The 18,054-nt window shown below is 41.2% G+C and overlaps 1 protein-coding gene across 4 annotated transcripts in view; it reads right to left on the bottom strand.

Moving 5' to 3' along the window:
- The window catches only part of UBE2Q2 (ubiquitin conjugating enzyme E2 Q2), a 73,150-nt gene that overhangs the window by 29,006 nt on the left and 26,090 nt on the right, over window positions 1-18,054 (bottom strand). For all 4 annotated transcript variants that reach the window (XR_010590767.1, XM_005294502.5, XM_065558392.1 and 1 more), the window contains exons 2-4: window positions 17,825-17,929; window positions 6,270-6,374; window positions 2,197-2,253 (exon numbers count right to left, since the gene is read on the bottom strand). Coding sequence is in view for 3 of the 4 variants with exons in the window: in XM_005294502.5 (XP_005294559.1) it covers window positions 2,197-2,253; window positions 6,270-6,374; window positions 17,825-17,929 (267 nt within the window). In the remaining variant the exon portion in view is untranslated. The remainder of the gene's footprint in view (window positions 1-2,196; window positions 2,254-6,269; window positions 6,375-17,824; window positions 17,930-18,054) is intronic.

The raw sequence follows: 18,054 nt of genomic DNA, 5'->3' as shown, positions 1-18,054 counted from the left end.
TGTACGGTGAAGAGTACCAAATTAGTCATCTTTTGATGCTACTTTTATTTTGCCTCGACTTTGCTATCACCATTAACAGGACAGTCTCTGTAATTTAGGGAGGCTGTGTGATTGTACACAAGGCCCACACTCATCTACACTTCTGCTGGCAGAGACTTTGGTGGCAAAAAGGCATCGCTGTGGGAAGGGGAGGTTGCAGATTACCAGTCCACTGAGACAAGTAGAAAACAGGGGTCTAGAACACCTCTGAAGGGAGCAGAGGGAAAGTGATCAGAGAAGCTGGAAATGAACCTGTCTAGAGCATCCTCTACAGAATCTTAATTGCAACTTTCCACTTCCATAATAGCAGAAGTTTTACAACCGCTGAGTTTCTAATCCACATTCATGTTTGGCAAACATGAAAGACAGAAAAATAAAGTACACGTAGTTCACTATGTGAAGCTTTCAGCTGAAAGAGGCCAGAGAGAGCATCTGCATTACATGGACGTTAAAAAGGACAGAGGGGGTATATGTCACAGTTGAAGACATTAGACCTCAACTCAGATCTGGGTTCAAATACCAGTTATACAGTCATTCTGACCTTGGACAAGTCATTTAACCTCTGCGTTTTTAAAAATAGTGGGGATAGTACTTCCCTACCTCAAAGGGTGTTGTGAAGCTAACATAATTATTTGTAAATTGTTCAAGTACTAGGATTATAAGGGCCATGCAAATACTTAGATAGGGAAGAGTTCATAAGTTACTAAAAAGCAGTATTTGCTCTAGGGTTCTTGTCCAAGTTTTTCCCTCCTGCCACTGTTGTGCTTCATTTGACCCCCTCAGATGACATCCTCATTGCTAAAAAGGAGGCTGAATTTCAGTAACGCAAGTATACAGGATGTAACATACTTTGGAATCCTTCAATACAAAATGAAGTGTTATTTCCCCAAGAGTTCAGACTGGGAGTATAAACTATATGCTGGAAACCTTGAGGTTGTCAGAGACTACCTGAAAACTAGGAAAGGTTTTAGAAGTGTCTTCACTTACTTGGTACATTTGACAGCATTGTGTGTGCATTTCCCATCTGTGAGGTTCTTTCAGATGAGAGAAACATTTTTAAAAGGATATAATCATAAGCAGTGCTCTGGTATAATACCCCAAATTATATGGTTTTAAAATCTGGACTAGATTTCAAATGGATTATGTCTGACACTCATCTGTCTTCAGGGAAGCAATACATTGCTTCTATATAGCGAAGACAACCCTTTTGCCCAGTATCGTTTGTACAGAAATACGGGGTTGGTTGAAAGCAAGCAAGTTTTAAGACACTTCTAGAAATGCTCCAACACTAGTTAATTCTGATCTACCTAGTAGCTGGCCACAGCAGACTCCTTTAGAGTTATTCCATTCCACAAGGTACATATATTTAAGTTCTTTTTGAAAAAAAGTTGTATTAATTCTCTATTCCAAAAACAAAGGGAACTGTATTTAATATCCTTTTTATTAAAAATATAAATTTTAAGCCTGAGCAGTTCTTGTCTAATAAAACCTTTATATTGTTTAAACACAGACATTTGTTTCTCTTTGAGCCATTCTAGCATATTAGGGAAGTAATTTGAGGTGGGAGTTGCATATATGAAGGAGCTTATTAAAATTAGTATCATGTTGCTATACAATCATATTACCCACTTAAAGTTTGGTCTCTGCCATTTCACACTTTGCTCCACCTCTTCAATATATCTGAAGTTAAGTTGTTTTTTTTTAAATGGTTCAGCTGATTTATAAGAGTTAGTGAACAAATTTGCTCTCAACATGAAGCCTCAGTTCCAACTTGGGAAACTTTTTAAAACATAAACAAAGCCAGTTTATAAACTATTAGAAATAAGGGTTTACAATGCAAACTTGCTGATATGGCACAAGCTTTTTATATATATTGTTTGGACAAACAATGAACAGATGTCCATGTTTCAACACCCAAGAACCTCATTCTCAGCAGAATACTTTGAGAAACTATATTTTCGTGCATGAAGGGTTATCCGAGAAGGCCAGCAAAGCTTTGAACTTTTTGGTCAACGTTCATACTGCAGCACTTTTCACAGGGCCATTTTTTGCCTAGAATATATGCATTTTGTTTTCATTAGCAATCAAGGCAAGGATTGTGCAGCCTCTTGAACACAAACATCAGATTTACAGCATAACAAATTCTCATACACATACTTCACCCATATCTTCTTCCTCCTCCTCCTCTGACGTTACTTCTTCCGTCGTTCCATTCTGGAATACAAAATTAGGTTTCATGAATTGTATGGATTTTTTTTTGCTTAGCATCACAGTAGCAGCTCTAGTATGCCAGGAAAGAAATGCAGTACATATGACATTTACATTTACCAAGATTCACATAGGACTGCAGCTTAATCTAAATGGATCAAACAGAAAGGTGATGCATGCCTAGTCTTATTTACTCCATTACCAGGAAAAGTGGTACAGATATATTTCTGTGTAAAGTCCAAGTTAAAATGCTGCCATGCCATTATTAGTTTAGCTACTGTAACATTAAATCTAGCAAAGTGGGAGCTTAAAAAGGATATGATACAAGGATAGCTATTTAAAGACATGGGTAACCTACTAAAATGAAATAGATAGCTTTCTGATGTCATGACAGTCATCTAGGTTTTCAGAACATTCAGAGTCCACATGGATATTATGATGGCCTCAATTAAGTCATGAGCTAACTAAAATCTGTTTACTTCTATAGAAAACATAAATTGTGCAACAATATTATTGTAAGGTATTGACTATGTGGTTTAGTTCAAATTTTTAATGAATTGTTGCATATTATATGGAACAGCAAGTTGAATCAATTCTTCAGTAACTTGCTGTAGATTTTCTCAGGTTTGCCTTGAGCTTCCTAGTGTGACCAGAACTATTCAGTGAAACTATTTCCTTTTATGATGATCTAGTGACTTACAAGTCCATCCCAGCGTGGAGTTTCCTTTTCCTTGTGTGTAACTGGGGAAAGACAGATACACTATACAACTATAATCTTGCTCATTTTTGGTCACATTCCCATTTAGTCATTACTATATTACCGTAAGTTATTTTACCACATGACAGTTTGCTGTTCTACAGGAGTTTAGAAGCCATGTTGTTATCTTAACACATACAAATAAAAAGAATATTCTCAGAGCCTATTACATATATTTAGGGCTCTACCAAATTCATGGCCATGAAAAATGCATCACGGACCGTGAAATCTGGTCTCCCCCCATGAAATTTGGTCTTTTGTGTGCTTTTACCCTACACTATACAGATTTCATGGGGGAGACCAGGGTTTCTCAAATTGAAGGCCCTGACACAAAAGGGAGTTGCAGGGATGGGTCGCAAGGTTATTTTAGAGGGGGGTCACAGTATTGCCACCCTTATTTCTCCACTGCCTTCAGAGCTGGGCAGCCGAAGAGCAGCAGCTGTTGGCTGGGTGCCCAGCTCTGAAGGCAGCGCCCTGACAGTGGCAGCACAGACATAAGAGAGGCAATACCATAACATGCCACCCTTACTTCTGCACTGCTGCCTTCAGAGCTGAGTGGCGGAGAGTGGCGGTTGCTGACTGAGGGCCCAGCTCTGCAGGCAGCAGCACAAAAGTAAGGGTGGGAATACCATACCATGCCATCCTTAATTCTACACTGCTGCTGGCGGTGGCTCTGCTTTCAGAGCTGGGCTCCTGGCCAGCAGCCACTACTCTCCAGCTCTGAAGGCAGCGCCACCAACAGCAGCAGTGCAGAAGTAAGGGTAACTGTACCGCAACCCCCGTCCCCCGCCACAACAACCTTGCAAGCCTCCTCCCCCCAATCCTTTTTGGGTCAGGACCCCTACAATTACAACACCATTACATTTCAGATTTAAATAGCTGAAAACACAAAAGGAGAAAGCCGTGTCAGATTTAGGCAAAGGCTCCGTGAGATAGGACCAAGATGTTATGTGCAGTACAAGGGGAAGTAGAAAAGTGACTCAAGTTGTGGTGGGCAATAGTCAGACAGACAAAATTAATCCAAATTATTTAACAAAATAAAAAGATTAGAATAGCTAAAGCAGAAGCCAGTTAGGCTGCCTAAGCAATTTGGCTATGAGGACCAGAATGTGGAGTGGGTGAATTTTTGAAGCATCAGAGGAAAGAGCAACAGAATGGCACAGGCTGGATGTTTATGTATTTGGCTGGAGAAGGGAGGAGTTGAAAATTCCACGTAACAGGCCATGCTGATAGGGAGAATGGTGGGGTTAATTGTAACAAAGCATCTGGGAGGAAAGATATGCTCAGTTGAGGCCCTGGGGAGCCTGAGATAACAAAACCATCCAGGCAGAGATGTCTAAGACAGCTAGATATGACATCCAAAGTGGAGAAGTACACTTGAGTAGACAGGCCCATGTGAGTGGAGTCTCTCCAGGTTCTATTCTTGGACCCCTCTTCCAGAGAAGGAGATGCCGCGAAAGAAACCACTGACAAAGTGGCTGGAGAGGTAAGAGGAGAACCAGGAAAGAACAGTAATGAATGCCAAGAAAAGGCAGGTTAAGAATCAATAGCATCAGAGGCACATGAGAGATCAAAGAGGACTGAACATAGGCCCCCTATGACAGCCAGAAAGAGAATGAGCAAGTGACATCAGTTTCCATGAAATGGAGATGGTGGAAGGTAGATTACAGTAGATCCAGTGGTTTGAGGTGAGGAAGTTAATGCAGTGGTTGTAGGCAGACTGTTTAAGTTGAAAGATGAAGTAGAAGGGGGAGGCAATATATCTGTCGAGTCAAAGCTTTTGTTTAAGATGATGTGGCTTACCAAAGCTTATTTGACCCTTTCCATTCTGTGTACAAAGGAGACTTTTTGGTTTAAGATGAGAGGCTGGCTGTCAGAGGAGTATGAGTCGGAAGGGAATAGGTGAGAGATAAAGATTGGTGACTAGCAAAAGCAGGAGGGTAGGAATAAATGAAGATAACAAAATACAACTCTCTCCTTGAAGATGAAGAAGCATGTTAGACGAGAAGAGGGGACTGAGAAAGCAGTTGAAGATGGCAGACAGACAATGGATTCAATGAGAAAGTAGTAGAGTCATTTGGGGAGCTAGACAGTAATGGCAAAAGATAAAGGGAAAGTTTGCATTGGCAGAAGTTCTCTAGATTTTTCTCCAGAGATTTCAGTGCCATGGGAGCCAATACGGGTCATGGCTGGAGCGAAGTACATTTGTGGAGAGGGGTAGCAGTGGCAGCAGTGCAGTGGGTGAAAGTCAGATTGGGAGGACAGACTAGAGATGTGAAGGACAACAAGAACAGTGGAAAATTCAGAGATGTTGATGGTCTGAAAGTCACAAAAGAGAGTTGTGGGATGCTGATATATTGGCCTGAGATCAGGAATTCAGCAAGAGAGGTAATAGAGAGACCCGTGCTTAGTGAAGACTAGGTCCAAGGAATGGCTGTATTTTCATGTGACAGAGTTGAGTCAGGATTGAAGACTGAATGAGGTGGCGAGAGAGAAGGTAGAAGGCCACTGGGTCAGATGAGACAGTCAATATAATAATTAAAGTCACCATGGATAAGAGTAGATGACAGATGAAGAAGAGAGGGGAGCCAGGAGTTATGAGGCTGTAGATGACAGCTAAGTGGAAGGGAAACGGTGGAGTTAATTTCGACAGATGAGCCCAAAGAATGGCAAATAAATAGATAGGAGAAGAAGAAAAACAAACAATAATAGAAAAGGCAATCACTATCAACATTCCTCTTGCTAGCTGCTTCAGGGCATGGGGTGATGGAGAAGGAATGTCCTTTGTTCACTGAGCACCTACTGATATATGCAGTAAAAGAATGAGTATAAAAATAGTTACTCAAAGTTGTTCCAGAAGCATGGGAAAAAAGTCAAACAAACAATTGATGGAAAATATTCTACCCGGGTTTTTTGAGTCCCCAAACTAAAATCTTGGGCCAAGTTCACAACTGACAGTCCAGAGGTTGTACACATGAACACTTCCCCACAACCTCTCTCTCACTGGGAATTGGGATGGGGGGAGGGGAAGGGGAGCTGTACATTATTCTGCCAATGATAGAAAAGGTAAGTAAATCCTACAACAAAATTAAAAAGGAAGGACAGGTGCCTTAAGTTTTGGTATAAAGCAATAGCAATATAAAGCAGTGTGTCCAAACACTGGCTACTTTAAGATCATTCCTTTCCTTCTTGCTATATATAATCTTGTTAGAATTAAAGAACAGGCTTTTAATTTCCATTAGATGTCTAGAATTTTTGGATTTACCTGTCCTGTTGGTAATGGCTGATCTAACATCTCAACATCTGGATGTTGAGGAAGGTTGTATAATCTGCAGAGGTCACATATCAATCGCTTCAGTTGTTGAAGAAGCTATAAAAATTAAAAGACAAAAGTTTTATTTTAACACAGTTTAACACATTTCCAAGTTTCTACACCGAAGATACTGAATATTCAGGCTGTCATTTTAACATGCAAGTACAGAACTAAGTCCACAGAATAGTAACACGAGTAATTAAGTTTCAGACACTCATTTCTCTATAATGATCACACTCCTATAAATTCCTAAATCAGGAAACCACCAACATGGCAAGTCAACAATGGAAACTGTAAAAGTTTTCTGGGTTTCACAGCTCAAGTATCAAATTTGTGCCAGCAATGTCCATGAAGCTGCTCTACCCTAAGAGCAGTGAAATGGATTACATCTCAAGAGGCACAATCTATCTCCCAGCTTCCGGTCTTGGAGAAGTATGCTTTTTAAATATGAATGCAGCCTACTACCCCCACAGCCTGGAGCCATGTGGCCATGGCCTTACCCTTTTCCAACCCACTTTGGGGAAACACACCCCTGGAGCAGTGGGAGCTAGCAGTCCCAGCATAAGCAATGAGACTGGCCCTTGTGCAGGGATAAGAGGAAGAGTAAACTCCTATCCTCACACCTGTCCTCCTGCAATAGGCTCAGGCATAATCTCAGCCCAAAATTACTAGAACTATTGGATTCCAGTAGTTATTAGTGTGCTATTGATTACTGTACCTTGCAATAAAGTTATAATATGTAAATGAAGAGACTTCACATGGTCATGGTATCCACAGCATTGGCTGCAGAACTGGTGAGTGGGTGGTGCCACCGTGATCATGGTCTGACCACCTTTTGGCTGGGCCAAACTTTAGTGACAATGCGACTGGGTAGTGTTGCAACCAGGTACATGGATTGCCACACCACTCAGATTTGCACCAGTTCACAACACTCAAATTCACAGGGGGCAGGTGTAGGTATTCATGGCTCATGTCAGGCTGCTGATGGTGGAGGAAGGGGAAGTGGAGGGTCGGGAGGAGATCTATGCCTTTTCCCCCCCACTTCCCTGCATAGAATAAACTCCTTTATTTCTGCATGTGAGGAATAGTGGCATTAATTTTGTCTCTTACCACTACACTTTAACTGTGCGCATGAATTCATTTCCATGATTACTAACATTCCAAACCTCTGAGCAACTCAAACACTAACAAACAAACAAACAAAAAAATACCAAACACCCCACTATCACAAAATGTTTCCTTCCTTCCTTCCTCCTTTCCAAGCCCTCAAACAACATGAACTAGGCAAAGAAGCAGGGATTGCGGATTATATATTTGCTATATGATCAACAAGAACTATGCACTATAATACAGAAGATGAAGCCTGCAGATAGGGTTGCCAACCCTCCAGGATTGTCCTGGGGTCTCCAGGAATTAAGATAAATCTTTAATTAAAGATTACATCATGTGACAAAACCTCCAGGAATATGGCCAACTAAAGTGGCAACCCTACCTGCAGGAGCTGGAGATAAGATACTAAGTTGCAGCCAGGAATAGGTCTCCCTTCTACAAGATATGAGGAAAAGTTCTCCTGCCACTTTCAGAGTGCAAAACAAGATATCTGTTTACACAGGTCTTCCTGCAGTAGAAGCAGCTATTTTTAGGCCAGAAAGCCCCAATTCTCTTTAAGTATTTCCCTTTAAGGAGGCAATCCAGCCTCATCAAGGGTGCAGAAGAGATCAGTCAGGACAATACACATACTTCAATTAGTTTATTTTGGTGTTTAGATGCCCTGGTGATTAGTAATTACATTTCTTTACATCGCTAGTCTTGGAATTGGCAACCATTTTAAAGATACAAGGCCTTATGATTAGCTGAGCTAGATACATTTACTTTATCCCACTGGAGCTGAAAATCCAGGTTTTCCAATGGCATAAAGCACTTGTTTCTAGCTCAGACTAGTAGCAAGACAGTGATTTTTAGGGACCTCTGCTCCAGCAGATAGCATGTCTGACTCAACAAGGCAGGGTTCTGGAGTCCTAAGCGGACAAAGAAAACTGGCTCAGAGGTAGTTTCAGCACATCAGGTGACAGTCCCAAGGGGGTCTCTGTGACCGAACCCGTCACAAGAGCTATGGAAATAGTGTACAATAGGCGTCTCATAATGTGCTGCCCATAGACCCAGTTATCTCCTACCTTACCCCCTTCTTTCTGGATAGTACAAAATACTTAGCAATTCAATAACACATTCCCTCTGGAGCAGCTCAAATTCTGTCTCAACTGTCCTGTGAGGTATGCAAGTAACCTCATTTATGGAAAGAGAAACAGACATCAATTAAAACTACTTGCTCTAGGTCACACAGAAAGGCTGCAGCAAAGCTGGGAACTGAACCCCAGTTGACATGTCAACCACAAGGCCATTCTTTCCCATCCAGTCTGGCTATTTCCAGGGTTTCCCTGCACCAATCTGTCTCAGACACTAGCTCCCCCTGCTAAGGGTCACCACCACCTTCCTTAAAACCAGCAAGGTTAGCAAGCCACAAATTCCCCAGCGGTCAGAACAATGTATAAAGATGCTGGCCAATTTTGTACTATGACCTGCCTGAATGCACAGTGCTAAATCAGAGGATGCTACAGAAGGGGGGTCTTACAGAACTCAGCACATGAGATAAAGACATGGCAGAAATAAGTCAGCCTTACGTACACAGCTTTAAAGGAGTTAAGGTAATGATGGTTGGGCCATCAAGTGGCAGGAGAATTTACCTCGCTGGCTCCATCCATGCTAGGATGTTTTACTCTTCCCAGAACTAAATCTGGGATCAAAAAAGATTTACAAAACCACACAGACCCTAGAAAAGGGAGGCATTAAGTTTGGGTGAGCTGAAAGACTGGCCAGAATGTACCAGTGAAAAGACCAACAGACAGTCAGAGACAGGGAGAAGGCTGCAGGCAGCGTAAGCTGTTTCTCCCAACTCAGAGATGTGGAATAAGACAAACCTGCCTGAGATGGGCATAGAGGCTAAGTTTAGGCAAGGGACTATACTTATAGGTCTGTTATTTTAAAATCCATTTTGGCCAAAATAAGCCAGGCTTTGTTTTGAAGAAGCTATTTCGATCTCACAGCAAATATGTACTAATCACAGGCTCCCAAAGAATAAACCCTGGTGGACTTGCTGGTACCCAAGGACCTGTAACCCAATCATGGTCAGTGTGGACAACTTGCAGAATTCCATTCAAGGAGAGGTACAAGCCCGACACCTGTGTGTGTTTGGAGGTGGGCAGGGAAAGAGATGCACTCAAAGAGCCATTTACAGGTTAGCAGTGACACTGATTCCAACAGGCTGGCAGCCTTTTCTTGCCAACAGATAGGGTCATTAACATTTTCCCTGCTACATGCACTTGGTAGGAGTTGGAAATGAATAATTCATAAAGTTTGATTTCGCTAGGCCACAGGGAACTTGTTTGTACCTTACCATGTTCATTTTTCTACTAGTAGCACAGGCATCAGAAAGATTACTACAACTTTGCATTCTGCCTCCTATTGCAGATGAGCTTTTCCCTTAAGAGTCCTTAATCTTTCTCACAAATGAGGCAGCTCAGACCATCATGACTGAAGGACAGACATCTCTTGTGATTAACCCCCTCCCCCGTGTTCTGTTTCAAGGGCTTGAAAAGATGACAGAAAAATCAGCCATTATTCCAGAAGGAATGCAGCTACTTCTGAAAGGTGTTGGAATCAGACAATTGTTTTAATTGGTATTAACCAGTAAGCAGCACAAACGGTCGTACTAATGCTCTGACAAGTCTAAGAGGAAACACCCAGTTAACAGCTCAAAACCAAAGAGGAAGCTGTATTCTGAGAGCCTTCCCTGGTAACACACACTTATGAGAAACTCTGGCCACAGTCAGATACCTTCCCCTCACTCCCTCTGCCCCAAACTGCTCCTCTAAAACAATCATTGTCAGTTTTCCTCCTGCGCTATTCTGGCTAGCATGTCAAGCCATTTTTCACAGAGAGAATGTACCTTCCAGTCTATTATCTGCTTTGTCCAAGTCAATCTATGTTTAGTGTCACAGAGTGTTTGTTTCTGGTGGGGTTTGTTTTTTAAAATGTATTGCTCCCAAATTCTCAGAAAATCCGGGCTAGATCTTCTAGATCCAGGCTATCCAAGAAAGATGCAGTCTCTAAGCCAGAATACCAGTGACTCTTGTGTATCAGATTCCTCTTCCCTGTAAGGTATCTGAGTACTGTCTAGATTTGACAAGCCAGAGAATCTTCAGGAGAGAGGTGCCATAACAGGATGACTTAGAAGTTCTTGGAGGGCTATGACCATGGCTGAGGAGAGACCTACCCACCCCAACTTGAGCACCATTTTAATGGCAACTTCAGTTGTACGCTGACTGAGACACCTCATCTCTCAATACCTGACTGTTTATCCTGATATTAAACTTACCAAGAAAATCTACTTTTGTTCTTTTAGCAGAATCTTACATCAAAAAAGATTCTGCAGGAGGGCAGAAGGACATTAGGATGTTTTCCTAACACAAACACCACAGGAGAACTGTGAAATAGTCTTGCACACACCTGAGTTATATCATGGTAACTGAGTAACTCTAAATAGAGCCATGAAATTATTTATACCCCTCAGGGGTTCTGCGAACTTGTTCTTGCAGTTGCCGTGATGGTGTTACAGTTCCAAGAGGTGTTTAGACATTGTTTTCAATTTCCTGTATTCACATTTTATGAATAGGACAACAAGTTTTATTTAACTCTGGCCCACACAAAAGGCTCTTTTATACATTCTTTAGAGATTTTCCATTACAGCACAAAAGGGACAAGGAATTTTAGAGATCCTTAATTGTAAAAATTAATGTATTCCCTGGCTCAACTGTGAAGCCTAGTGCCTTTGACCACCTAGGAAACACACTGGATAAAAGAATACATAGCAATGCAGCAATAAGTGCTAGCCTTCCACTCTAGAAAACAGGTAGAGAACATGATGGGGAGGGACAGCATGAAGGGGAAGAGTGAGAAAAAAGTAGAAAATATCTTGCTTCATATATATATATATATATATATATATATATATATATATGTCACTATTTAGAGAAACAGCAACTCTTACTAAGACTGAAATAGTGTCCAAGCACGTTCTGTAGATGTTTGAAGTTTTAGCAGAACAAAAATGAAGCTTCCATCCTACATGATCCCTTAGTATACGTCTACATTGCAGTTAAAAATCTGCAACTAGCCCATGCCAGATGTCTTGGGTTCGGGCTAAGGGGCTGTTTCATTGCGGTGTGGACATTCATGCTCTGGCTGGACCCTGGGCTCTAGCACCCTGTGAGATCAGAGGTTCCCAGAGCTCGGGCTGCATTCTGGCCCCAAATGACTACACTGCAATTAATAGCCCCTTATCCTGAACCCCCTAGTCCAAGTCAGCCGGCACAGGCCAGCCGCATCTATTTGTAGTGTAGACATACCCTTAGTGATCCCAGCAGAAATACAGTTATTACTGTTTGAATAATTTGCACGAGGGAGATTACATGTTTTTCATTGAAATAAGAAAATTAATTTGAGTGTTTTAATTCATAATTCAGGAAGTTTTAATATGCTCATAGTCACATTAACTTATCCACATTACAGACATCTATATTGTGTCCAAATAAATAAACAAACAAACAAATAACCCCCCATTATCAAGGTTGCAAAGTCAACCACTCAAAATTTCAGAAAAGCCAGAAATAAAGTTGTCCATGTAACCCTAATTCGGCTCCTTTGTGCATATGAATTATGATGGTCTTTAATCACAAATTTTTGTAGTAGTATAGTTGGATAAATAGTAGTTTCCCACTTTTTAAAGAAGCAAACTGGAAAAAACAACAACCCCACCACCACACACAATTGATATCATGTGGAACCATATTGATGCCTAATTTGGGTCATCAGCAGGGTCCAGATCCTCAGATGCACAGCACAGATCTCTACCACTCAGTTTAATGATGTAACTAGTAGCTCTAGTAGTCTGTTTTCCTTCATGTGGACAAGCCACTAGAAAGGGATGAGATACTGTCAGTGGGTTTTACAGCTACGGATCGACAGAGGAATGAAGAAACTAAGAACTTAGAACTGCACCCAGGAGCCACAGAGGACAGTGTGTTCAGACATCCTTCTGCTCCCCGCCATATACCCCAGCTAACCCACTCATGCACCTTCCCCTCCTCTGAAGGCCTCCACGCCTACACTCCGTGCATTTGAGTCATGCTGTTTCCTCTCCTCTCTGATTGGGCACCAGCAGGAGGAGCGCTGAGAACACAGGAGCAACTGTCTCCCTGTTCTCCGTGCCTCTGCCCAGATAAGTACCTTCTGGCTGCCAGGAAGAGTCCTGCTCACCTGAGGTTGGCGCATGCCTGGTGGTGACTGAATATTTAGAGACCTAACTCTAAACAAGCCTCTCCTGTGCATGTACAAACTACATTTTTTCAGAGGCTTACAACTTGACCAGATTTGGGGGAAAATTTACACAGGGATAGCAGCAAAAGGCACACCTGACACTAGGGCTGCCTCCGTACCAAGTCTAGAGTCCCTGCAGATTTCCCTCAGCATGGCTACTTTACTCTTAAGCCACTCCCAGCCTCTGGTACCTTGCTCCTTTCTTTTGTGTGGTCCAGGCTGGTTTCCACAGACGTTAACGGGCCCCAGTTATTTCTGGGCCCTGCTTGGAATCCCTGGCTGTCTGACTAAACCACTCGCCTGTCCCTCTGAGGCCCTGGACAAGCAGTATATCCTATAAAACAATACAATGGTAAGATGAACAAGTCACTGCCAGGTGTGACTAACAAAATAAGTAACTCTTTCCCTATGAAGGTAGCATTCCTGATGAAGTGCATAACCAAAAATCTGTGTTCACTCCTCCAGCCATGAGCTTTTCTTGGACACCAACTAGTATTTGCATACACAAACAGACAGACATGGTGCATATATTCAGTGCAATTCAACATGACAAACCATGGTCAAGTTTGTGACAAGTTTATTGCCTTGTCACAAGTTCTCATGTAGTTCTCTAAACTAGGGCTGTCAGTTAAATGCAGTTAACTCATGCGATTAATTCAAATTAAATCGCAATTAAAAAATTAATCGCAGTTTTAATCGCACTGTTAGATAATAGAATACCAATTTAAATTCATTGAATATTTTGGCTGTTTTTCAAATATATTGATTTCAGTTACAACACAGAATACAAAAAGTGTACAGTACTCACTTCATATTATTTTATTACAAATATATGCACTGTAAAAATGACAAAAGAAACTGTATTTTTCAATTACCTCATACAAGTACCGTATTGCAATCTCTTTATCGTGAAAGCACAACTTACAAATGTAGATTTTTTTTGTTACAAAACTGCACTCAAAAACAAAACAATGTAAAACTTTAGAGCCTACAAGTCCACTCAGTCCTACTTCTTGTTCAGGCAATCGCTCAGACAAACAGGTTTGTATACATGTATGGGAGATAATTATAGAATCTCAGGGTTGGAAGGGACCTCAGGAGGTCATCTAGTCCAAGCCCCTGCTCAAAGCAGGACCAATCCCCAGACAGATTTTTGCCCCAGATCCCTAAATGGCCCCCTCAAGGATTGAACTCACAACCCTGGGTTTAGCAGGCCCATGATCTAACCACTGAGCTATCCCCTCCCCCCATAATGCTGCCCAAAGTCACCTGAAAGTGATAACAGACATTCACATGACACTTTTGTAACCAGCATTGCAAGGTATTTACATGCCAGAGATTCTAAACATTTGTATGCCCCTTCATGCTTTAGCCACCCTGCCAGAGGGCATGCTTGTGACACTTGTTAAAAAAATAATACATTAATTAAATTTGTGATTGAACTCCTTGGGGGGAGAACTGTACATCTCATACTCTGTGTTTTACCTGCATTCTGCCATACATTTCCTGTTATAGCAGTCTCGGATGATGACCCAGCATATTGTTCGTTTTAAGAACACTTCCACTGCAGATTTGACAAAATGCAAAGATGGTACCAATGTGAAATTTCTAAAGATAGCTACAGCACTCAACCCAAAATTTAAGAATCTGAAGTGCCTTCCAAAATCTGAGAGGGACGAGGTGTGGACCATGCTTTTAGAATTCTTGAAAGAGTAACACTGATGCGGAAACTACAGAACCCGAACCACCAAGAAAGAAAATCAACCTTCTGCTGGTGGCATCTGACTCAGAGGATGAAAATGAACATGCGTCGGTCTGCACTGCTTTGGATCATTATTGAGCAGAATCCATCATCAGCATGGACGCGTATCCTCTGGAATGGTAACTGGAGCACGAAGGGACATAAAACTTTAGCGCATCTGGCACAAATATTTTGCAACACCGGCTACAAGAGTGCCATGTGAACGCCTTATTTACAATGTCACCTGAAAGTGAGAAGTGGGCAGCATTATCTCCTGTAAATGTAAACAAACTTGTTTGTCTGAGCGATTGGCTGAACAAGAAGTAGGACTGAGTGGACTTGTAGGCTCTAAAGCAGGGGGAACCTTTCAGAAGTGGTGTGACGAGTCTTCATTTATTCACTCTAATTTAAGGTTTCGCGTGCCAGTAATAAATTTTAATGTTTTTAGAAGCTCTCTAAGTCTATAATATATAACTAAACTATTGTTGTATGTAAAGTAAATAAGGTTTATAAATGTTTAAGAAGCTTCCTTTAAAATTAAATTATACGCAGAGCCCCCCCCCGGACTGGTGGCCAGGACCCAGGCAGCGTGAGTGCCACTGAAAATCAGCTTGTGTGTCACCCTCGGCATGCGTGCCATAGGTTGCCTACCCCTGCTCTAAAGTTTTACGTTGTTTTGTTTTTGAGTGCAGTTATTTTCTGGTACATAATTCTACATTTGTAAATTCAACTTCCATGATAAAGATATTGCACTACAGTAGTTGTATTAAGTGAATTGAAAAATACTAGTTTTTATTTCTACAGTGCAAATATTTATAATAAAAATAAATGTAAAGTGAGCACTGTACACTTTTTATTCTGTGCTGTAATTGAAATCAATATATTTGAAAATGTGGAAAACATCCAAAAATATTTATATAAATAGTACACCTCTACCCCGATATAAAGCTGTCCTCAGGAGCCAAAAAAGCCTTACCGTGTTATAGGTGAAACCGCATTATATCCAACTTGCTTTGATCTGCCGGAGCGTGCAGCCCCGCCCCACCGGAGCGCTGCTTTACCGCATTCTATCCGAATTTGTGTTATATCGGGTCACGTTATATCGGGGTAGAGGTGTATACGTATTGCTTAACAGCATGATTAATCAGGATTTTTTTTTTTTTTTTTTAATCGCTTGACAGCCCGAATCTAAACATAAAAACAAACATATTCCATGCTTACTGAATAATTTGTTATCACTGAACAATGATGAATTCACAAAGAGACTAAACAACAAGCCAAGCAAGTTTTGGAAAGTTCTTCAATTGTATCCCAGGACACCATTTGTTTGGCCATATGGTCTACTGATGATCACTGCCAGAACCTGAACACATCCATCATTATAACCCCTTCTGCTAAAGGTTGTATTAAAAAGCTAAATTATTAAAAACTACACCAAAAACTACAGTTAGAAGAATGTTCCACTTATACCAAAAGCAGCAAGGAAATCCACAACTGAAGGAGAAGTTTACCGCATTTCCTCACATAAGTAGGTCCAACAGGGTGCATTAAGTCAGTGCCCCTTCAGGTATGTCCACATAGCATTTTGGAGTCTGCAGAAGTGAACCTTGCAGCCTGCATCAACAGACTCTGGTTAGCAGGACTCACGCTAGCACTCTAAATACAGCCATATAGACAGCACTTTGGGCTGGACCTTAGGCTCTGAAGCCCACCCCCCTCCTTAGACTATTTTTAGTACATTAGCACAAGCTTCACTAACCCAAGTCTGTCAACCTGAGCTGGGAGGCTTCTTCCTGTAGGCTCCAAAATGCCTTTATGTCTAATTATTGGAAGACATATGGTAAATTTCACCTTCAGTTGTTAATTTCCTTGCTATTTCTGCATGGTCTCCTAAATGTAATTTATCCTGTGCATTTTTACATCCAGATAATTAAAAGCCACACATCAAGAACCAAGTCTACATGCTGAACATTTCAGGCAAATTACATGAATATTTCCCTATTTCCCCGCCCCAAACAAATGAATCATATATAACCAATATTAATCCATATGGCAACTAATATCCTGCAAAAGAATTAGGATTCTCCCTCTCTTTCTTAAAAAAAAACAAAAAAACCACATTGTAGCAATCAAAAGCGGCTGGGGACATAGTCCCATTCACCTTCCTTGCACAGTATAAGAAAGGAATGTTTTGATTTGATAAAATTCTAATACAGTGAAACCCTGCTATAACACGATGATTGGGGTCCAAAAAATTCCATCGCGATAAATGCGGGGCGGCGGTATAGTAGGGTTACGAAAATTGTACCATTTAAAGCTGGTCAGTTTCAAGCCCGTCAATTTCTCTTGGGCAGAGAGCAGGGGAGATGTGCAAGGGGCAGAGGAAGAGTGAGGAGCAGCTGGGGAGGAGAATGGCTCTTCCCACCAAAAGGAGAAGCGGGGGGAGGGGGGGGGGGGGGAAGGCAGTGGGGAAGGCACGTTCCTTTTTTTGGTTTTTCTTCGGCGGTGCTCCAGCCACCTTTTTTTTTGCGCGCGCGCTTGTGGCAGCAGGAGCCACCTTATGATCGCATTATATCCAAATCTGCATTATCGTGGGGCGCGTTATAGAGGGGTTTCCCTGTAATTGCACCAAAGGGTTCTCACGCCAGAAATAGTGCCACCAAACAGCCTTTACTGGTACAGAACTTGTACTCCAGCAGTTTTCAACTTAAACAATCTGTACATTACAGTCCTCCAAGTCCATCATGTAAGTGCACAATCTCATTACCACCTGATTGCAAAGCTGTCTAGGACAAATTAGTTATCTGTTAAAATCTTTCCTACTAAAAGCAAAAAAGAGTCTGAAAAATGTTCAGGTTTCAGTTTGAGAAATTCTACAGCTGTGGAAACCACAGTTCCAGCTGAATTCTGGAGCACATTTCCTCTAAAAACCACACATTAAACTACCCCCAAAAGTAATGAAATAATTATAATTTCTGCATAATGGAAATACCAATGACTAATATTCAAATGCTTCCCATTAAGAGATTTTTAATAGGTTTTAAGTTCTTATGTGCAAATCTATTTATCATTTAACTATTTTCAGAATGCATAAGTTACATCACTGACAATTTAACAAATGTTCTCTCAGACAGTTTCAAGTCATGCAAAAAACTCAAGCCTTTTGGAATTACTATTCAAGTACTTTAAAAAGAGCTGCCTGCATTCTGATATGAAAGTATATGCAAAACAGCCAAAAGTATTGGGGTGGGAGTGGAGCCTTGCCACGTGAAACCACTTTTTATTTAATCTGACCTGCAGTTAATGAAAAAGTAAAAAACCACTAGTTCCTCACCAGAGTATTGCTCTTCTTAATATCTTCTAATCGCTCCAACACTGAAGTCAGGTTTGGGTCATCTGATTCCACAAACCATATTGGTGATGAAGAGGGATAAGACTCCTGTAATAGAAATGACAGTTAACACAGCCATACCAATAGTTAAGCAATACAATATTAGTGTCAGACTAACTTAAAAAACTGTTAGATTATGTAGTAGCATTGATGCTTTTACCTCAGATTTACTT

The sequence above is a fragment of the Chrysemys picta genome, chromosome 10, assembly GCF_011386835.1.
Source record: "Chrysemys picta bellii isolate R12L10 chromosome 10, ASM1138683v2, whole genome shotgun sequence".
Taxonomy (NCBI): domain Eukaryota; kingdom Metazoa; phylum Chordata; order Testudines; family Emydidae; genus Chrysemys; species Chrysemys picta.
Note: the sequence above shows the minus strand (reverse complement) of the source record. Positions and strands in the feature narration are given on the sequence as shown.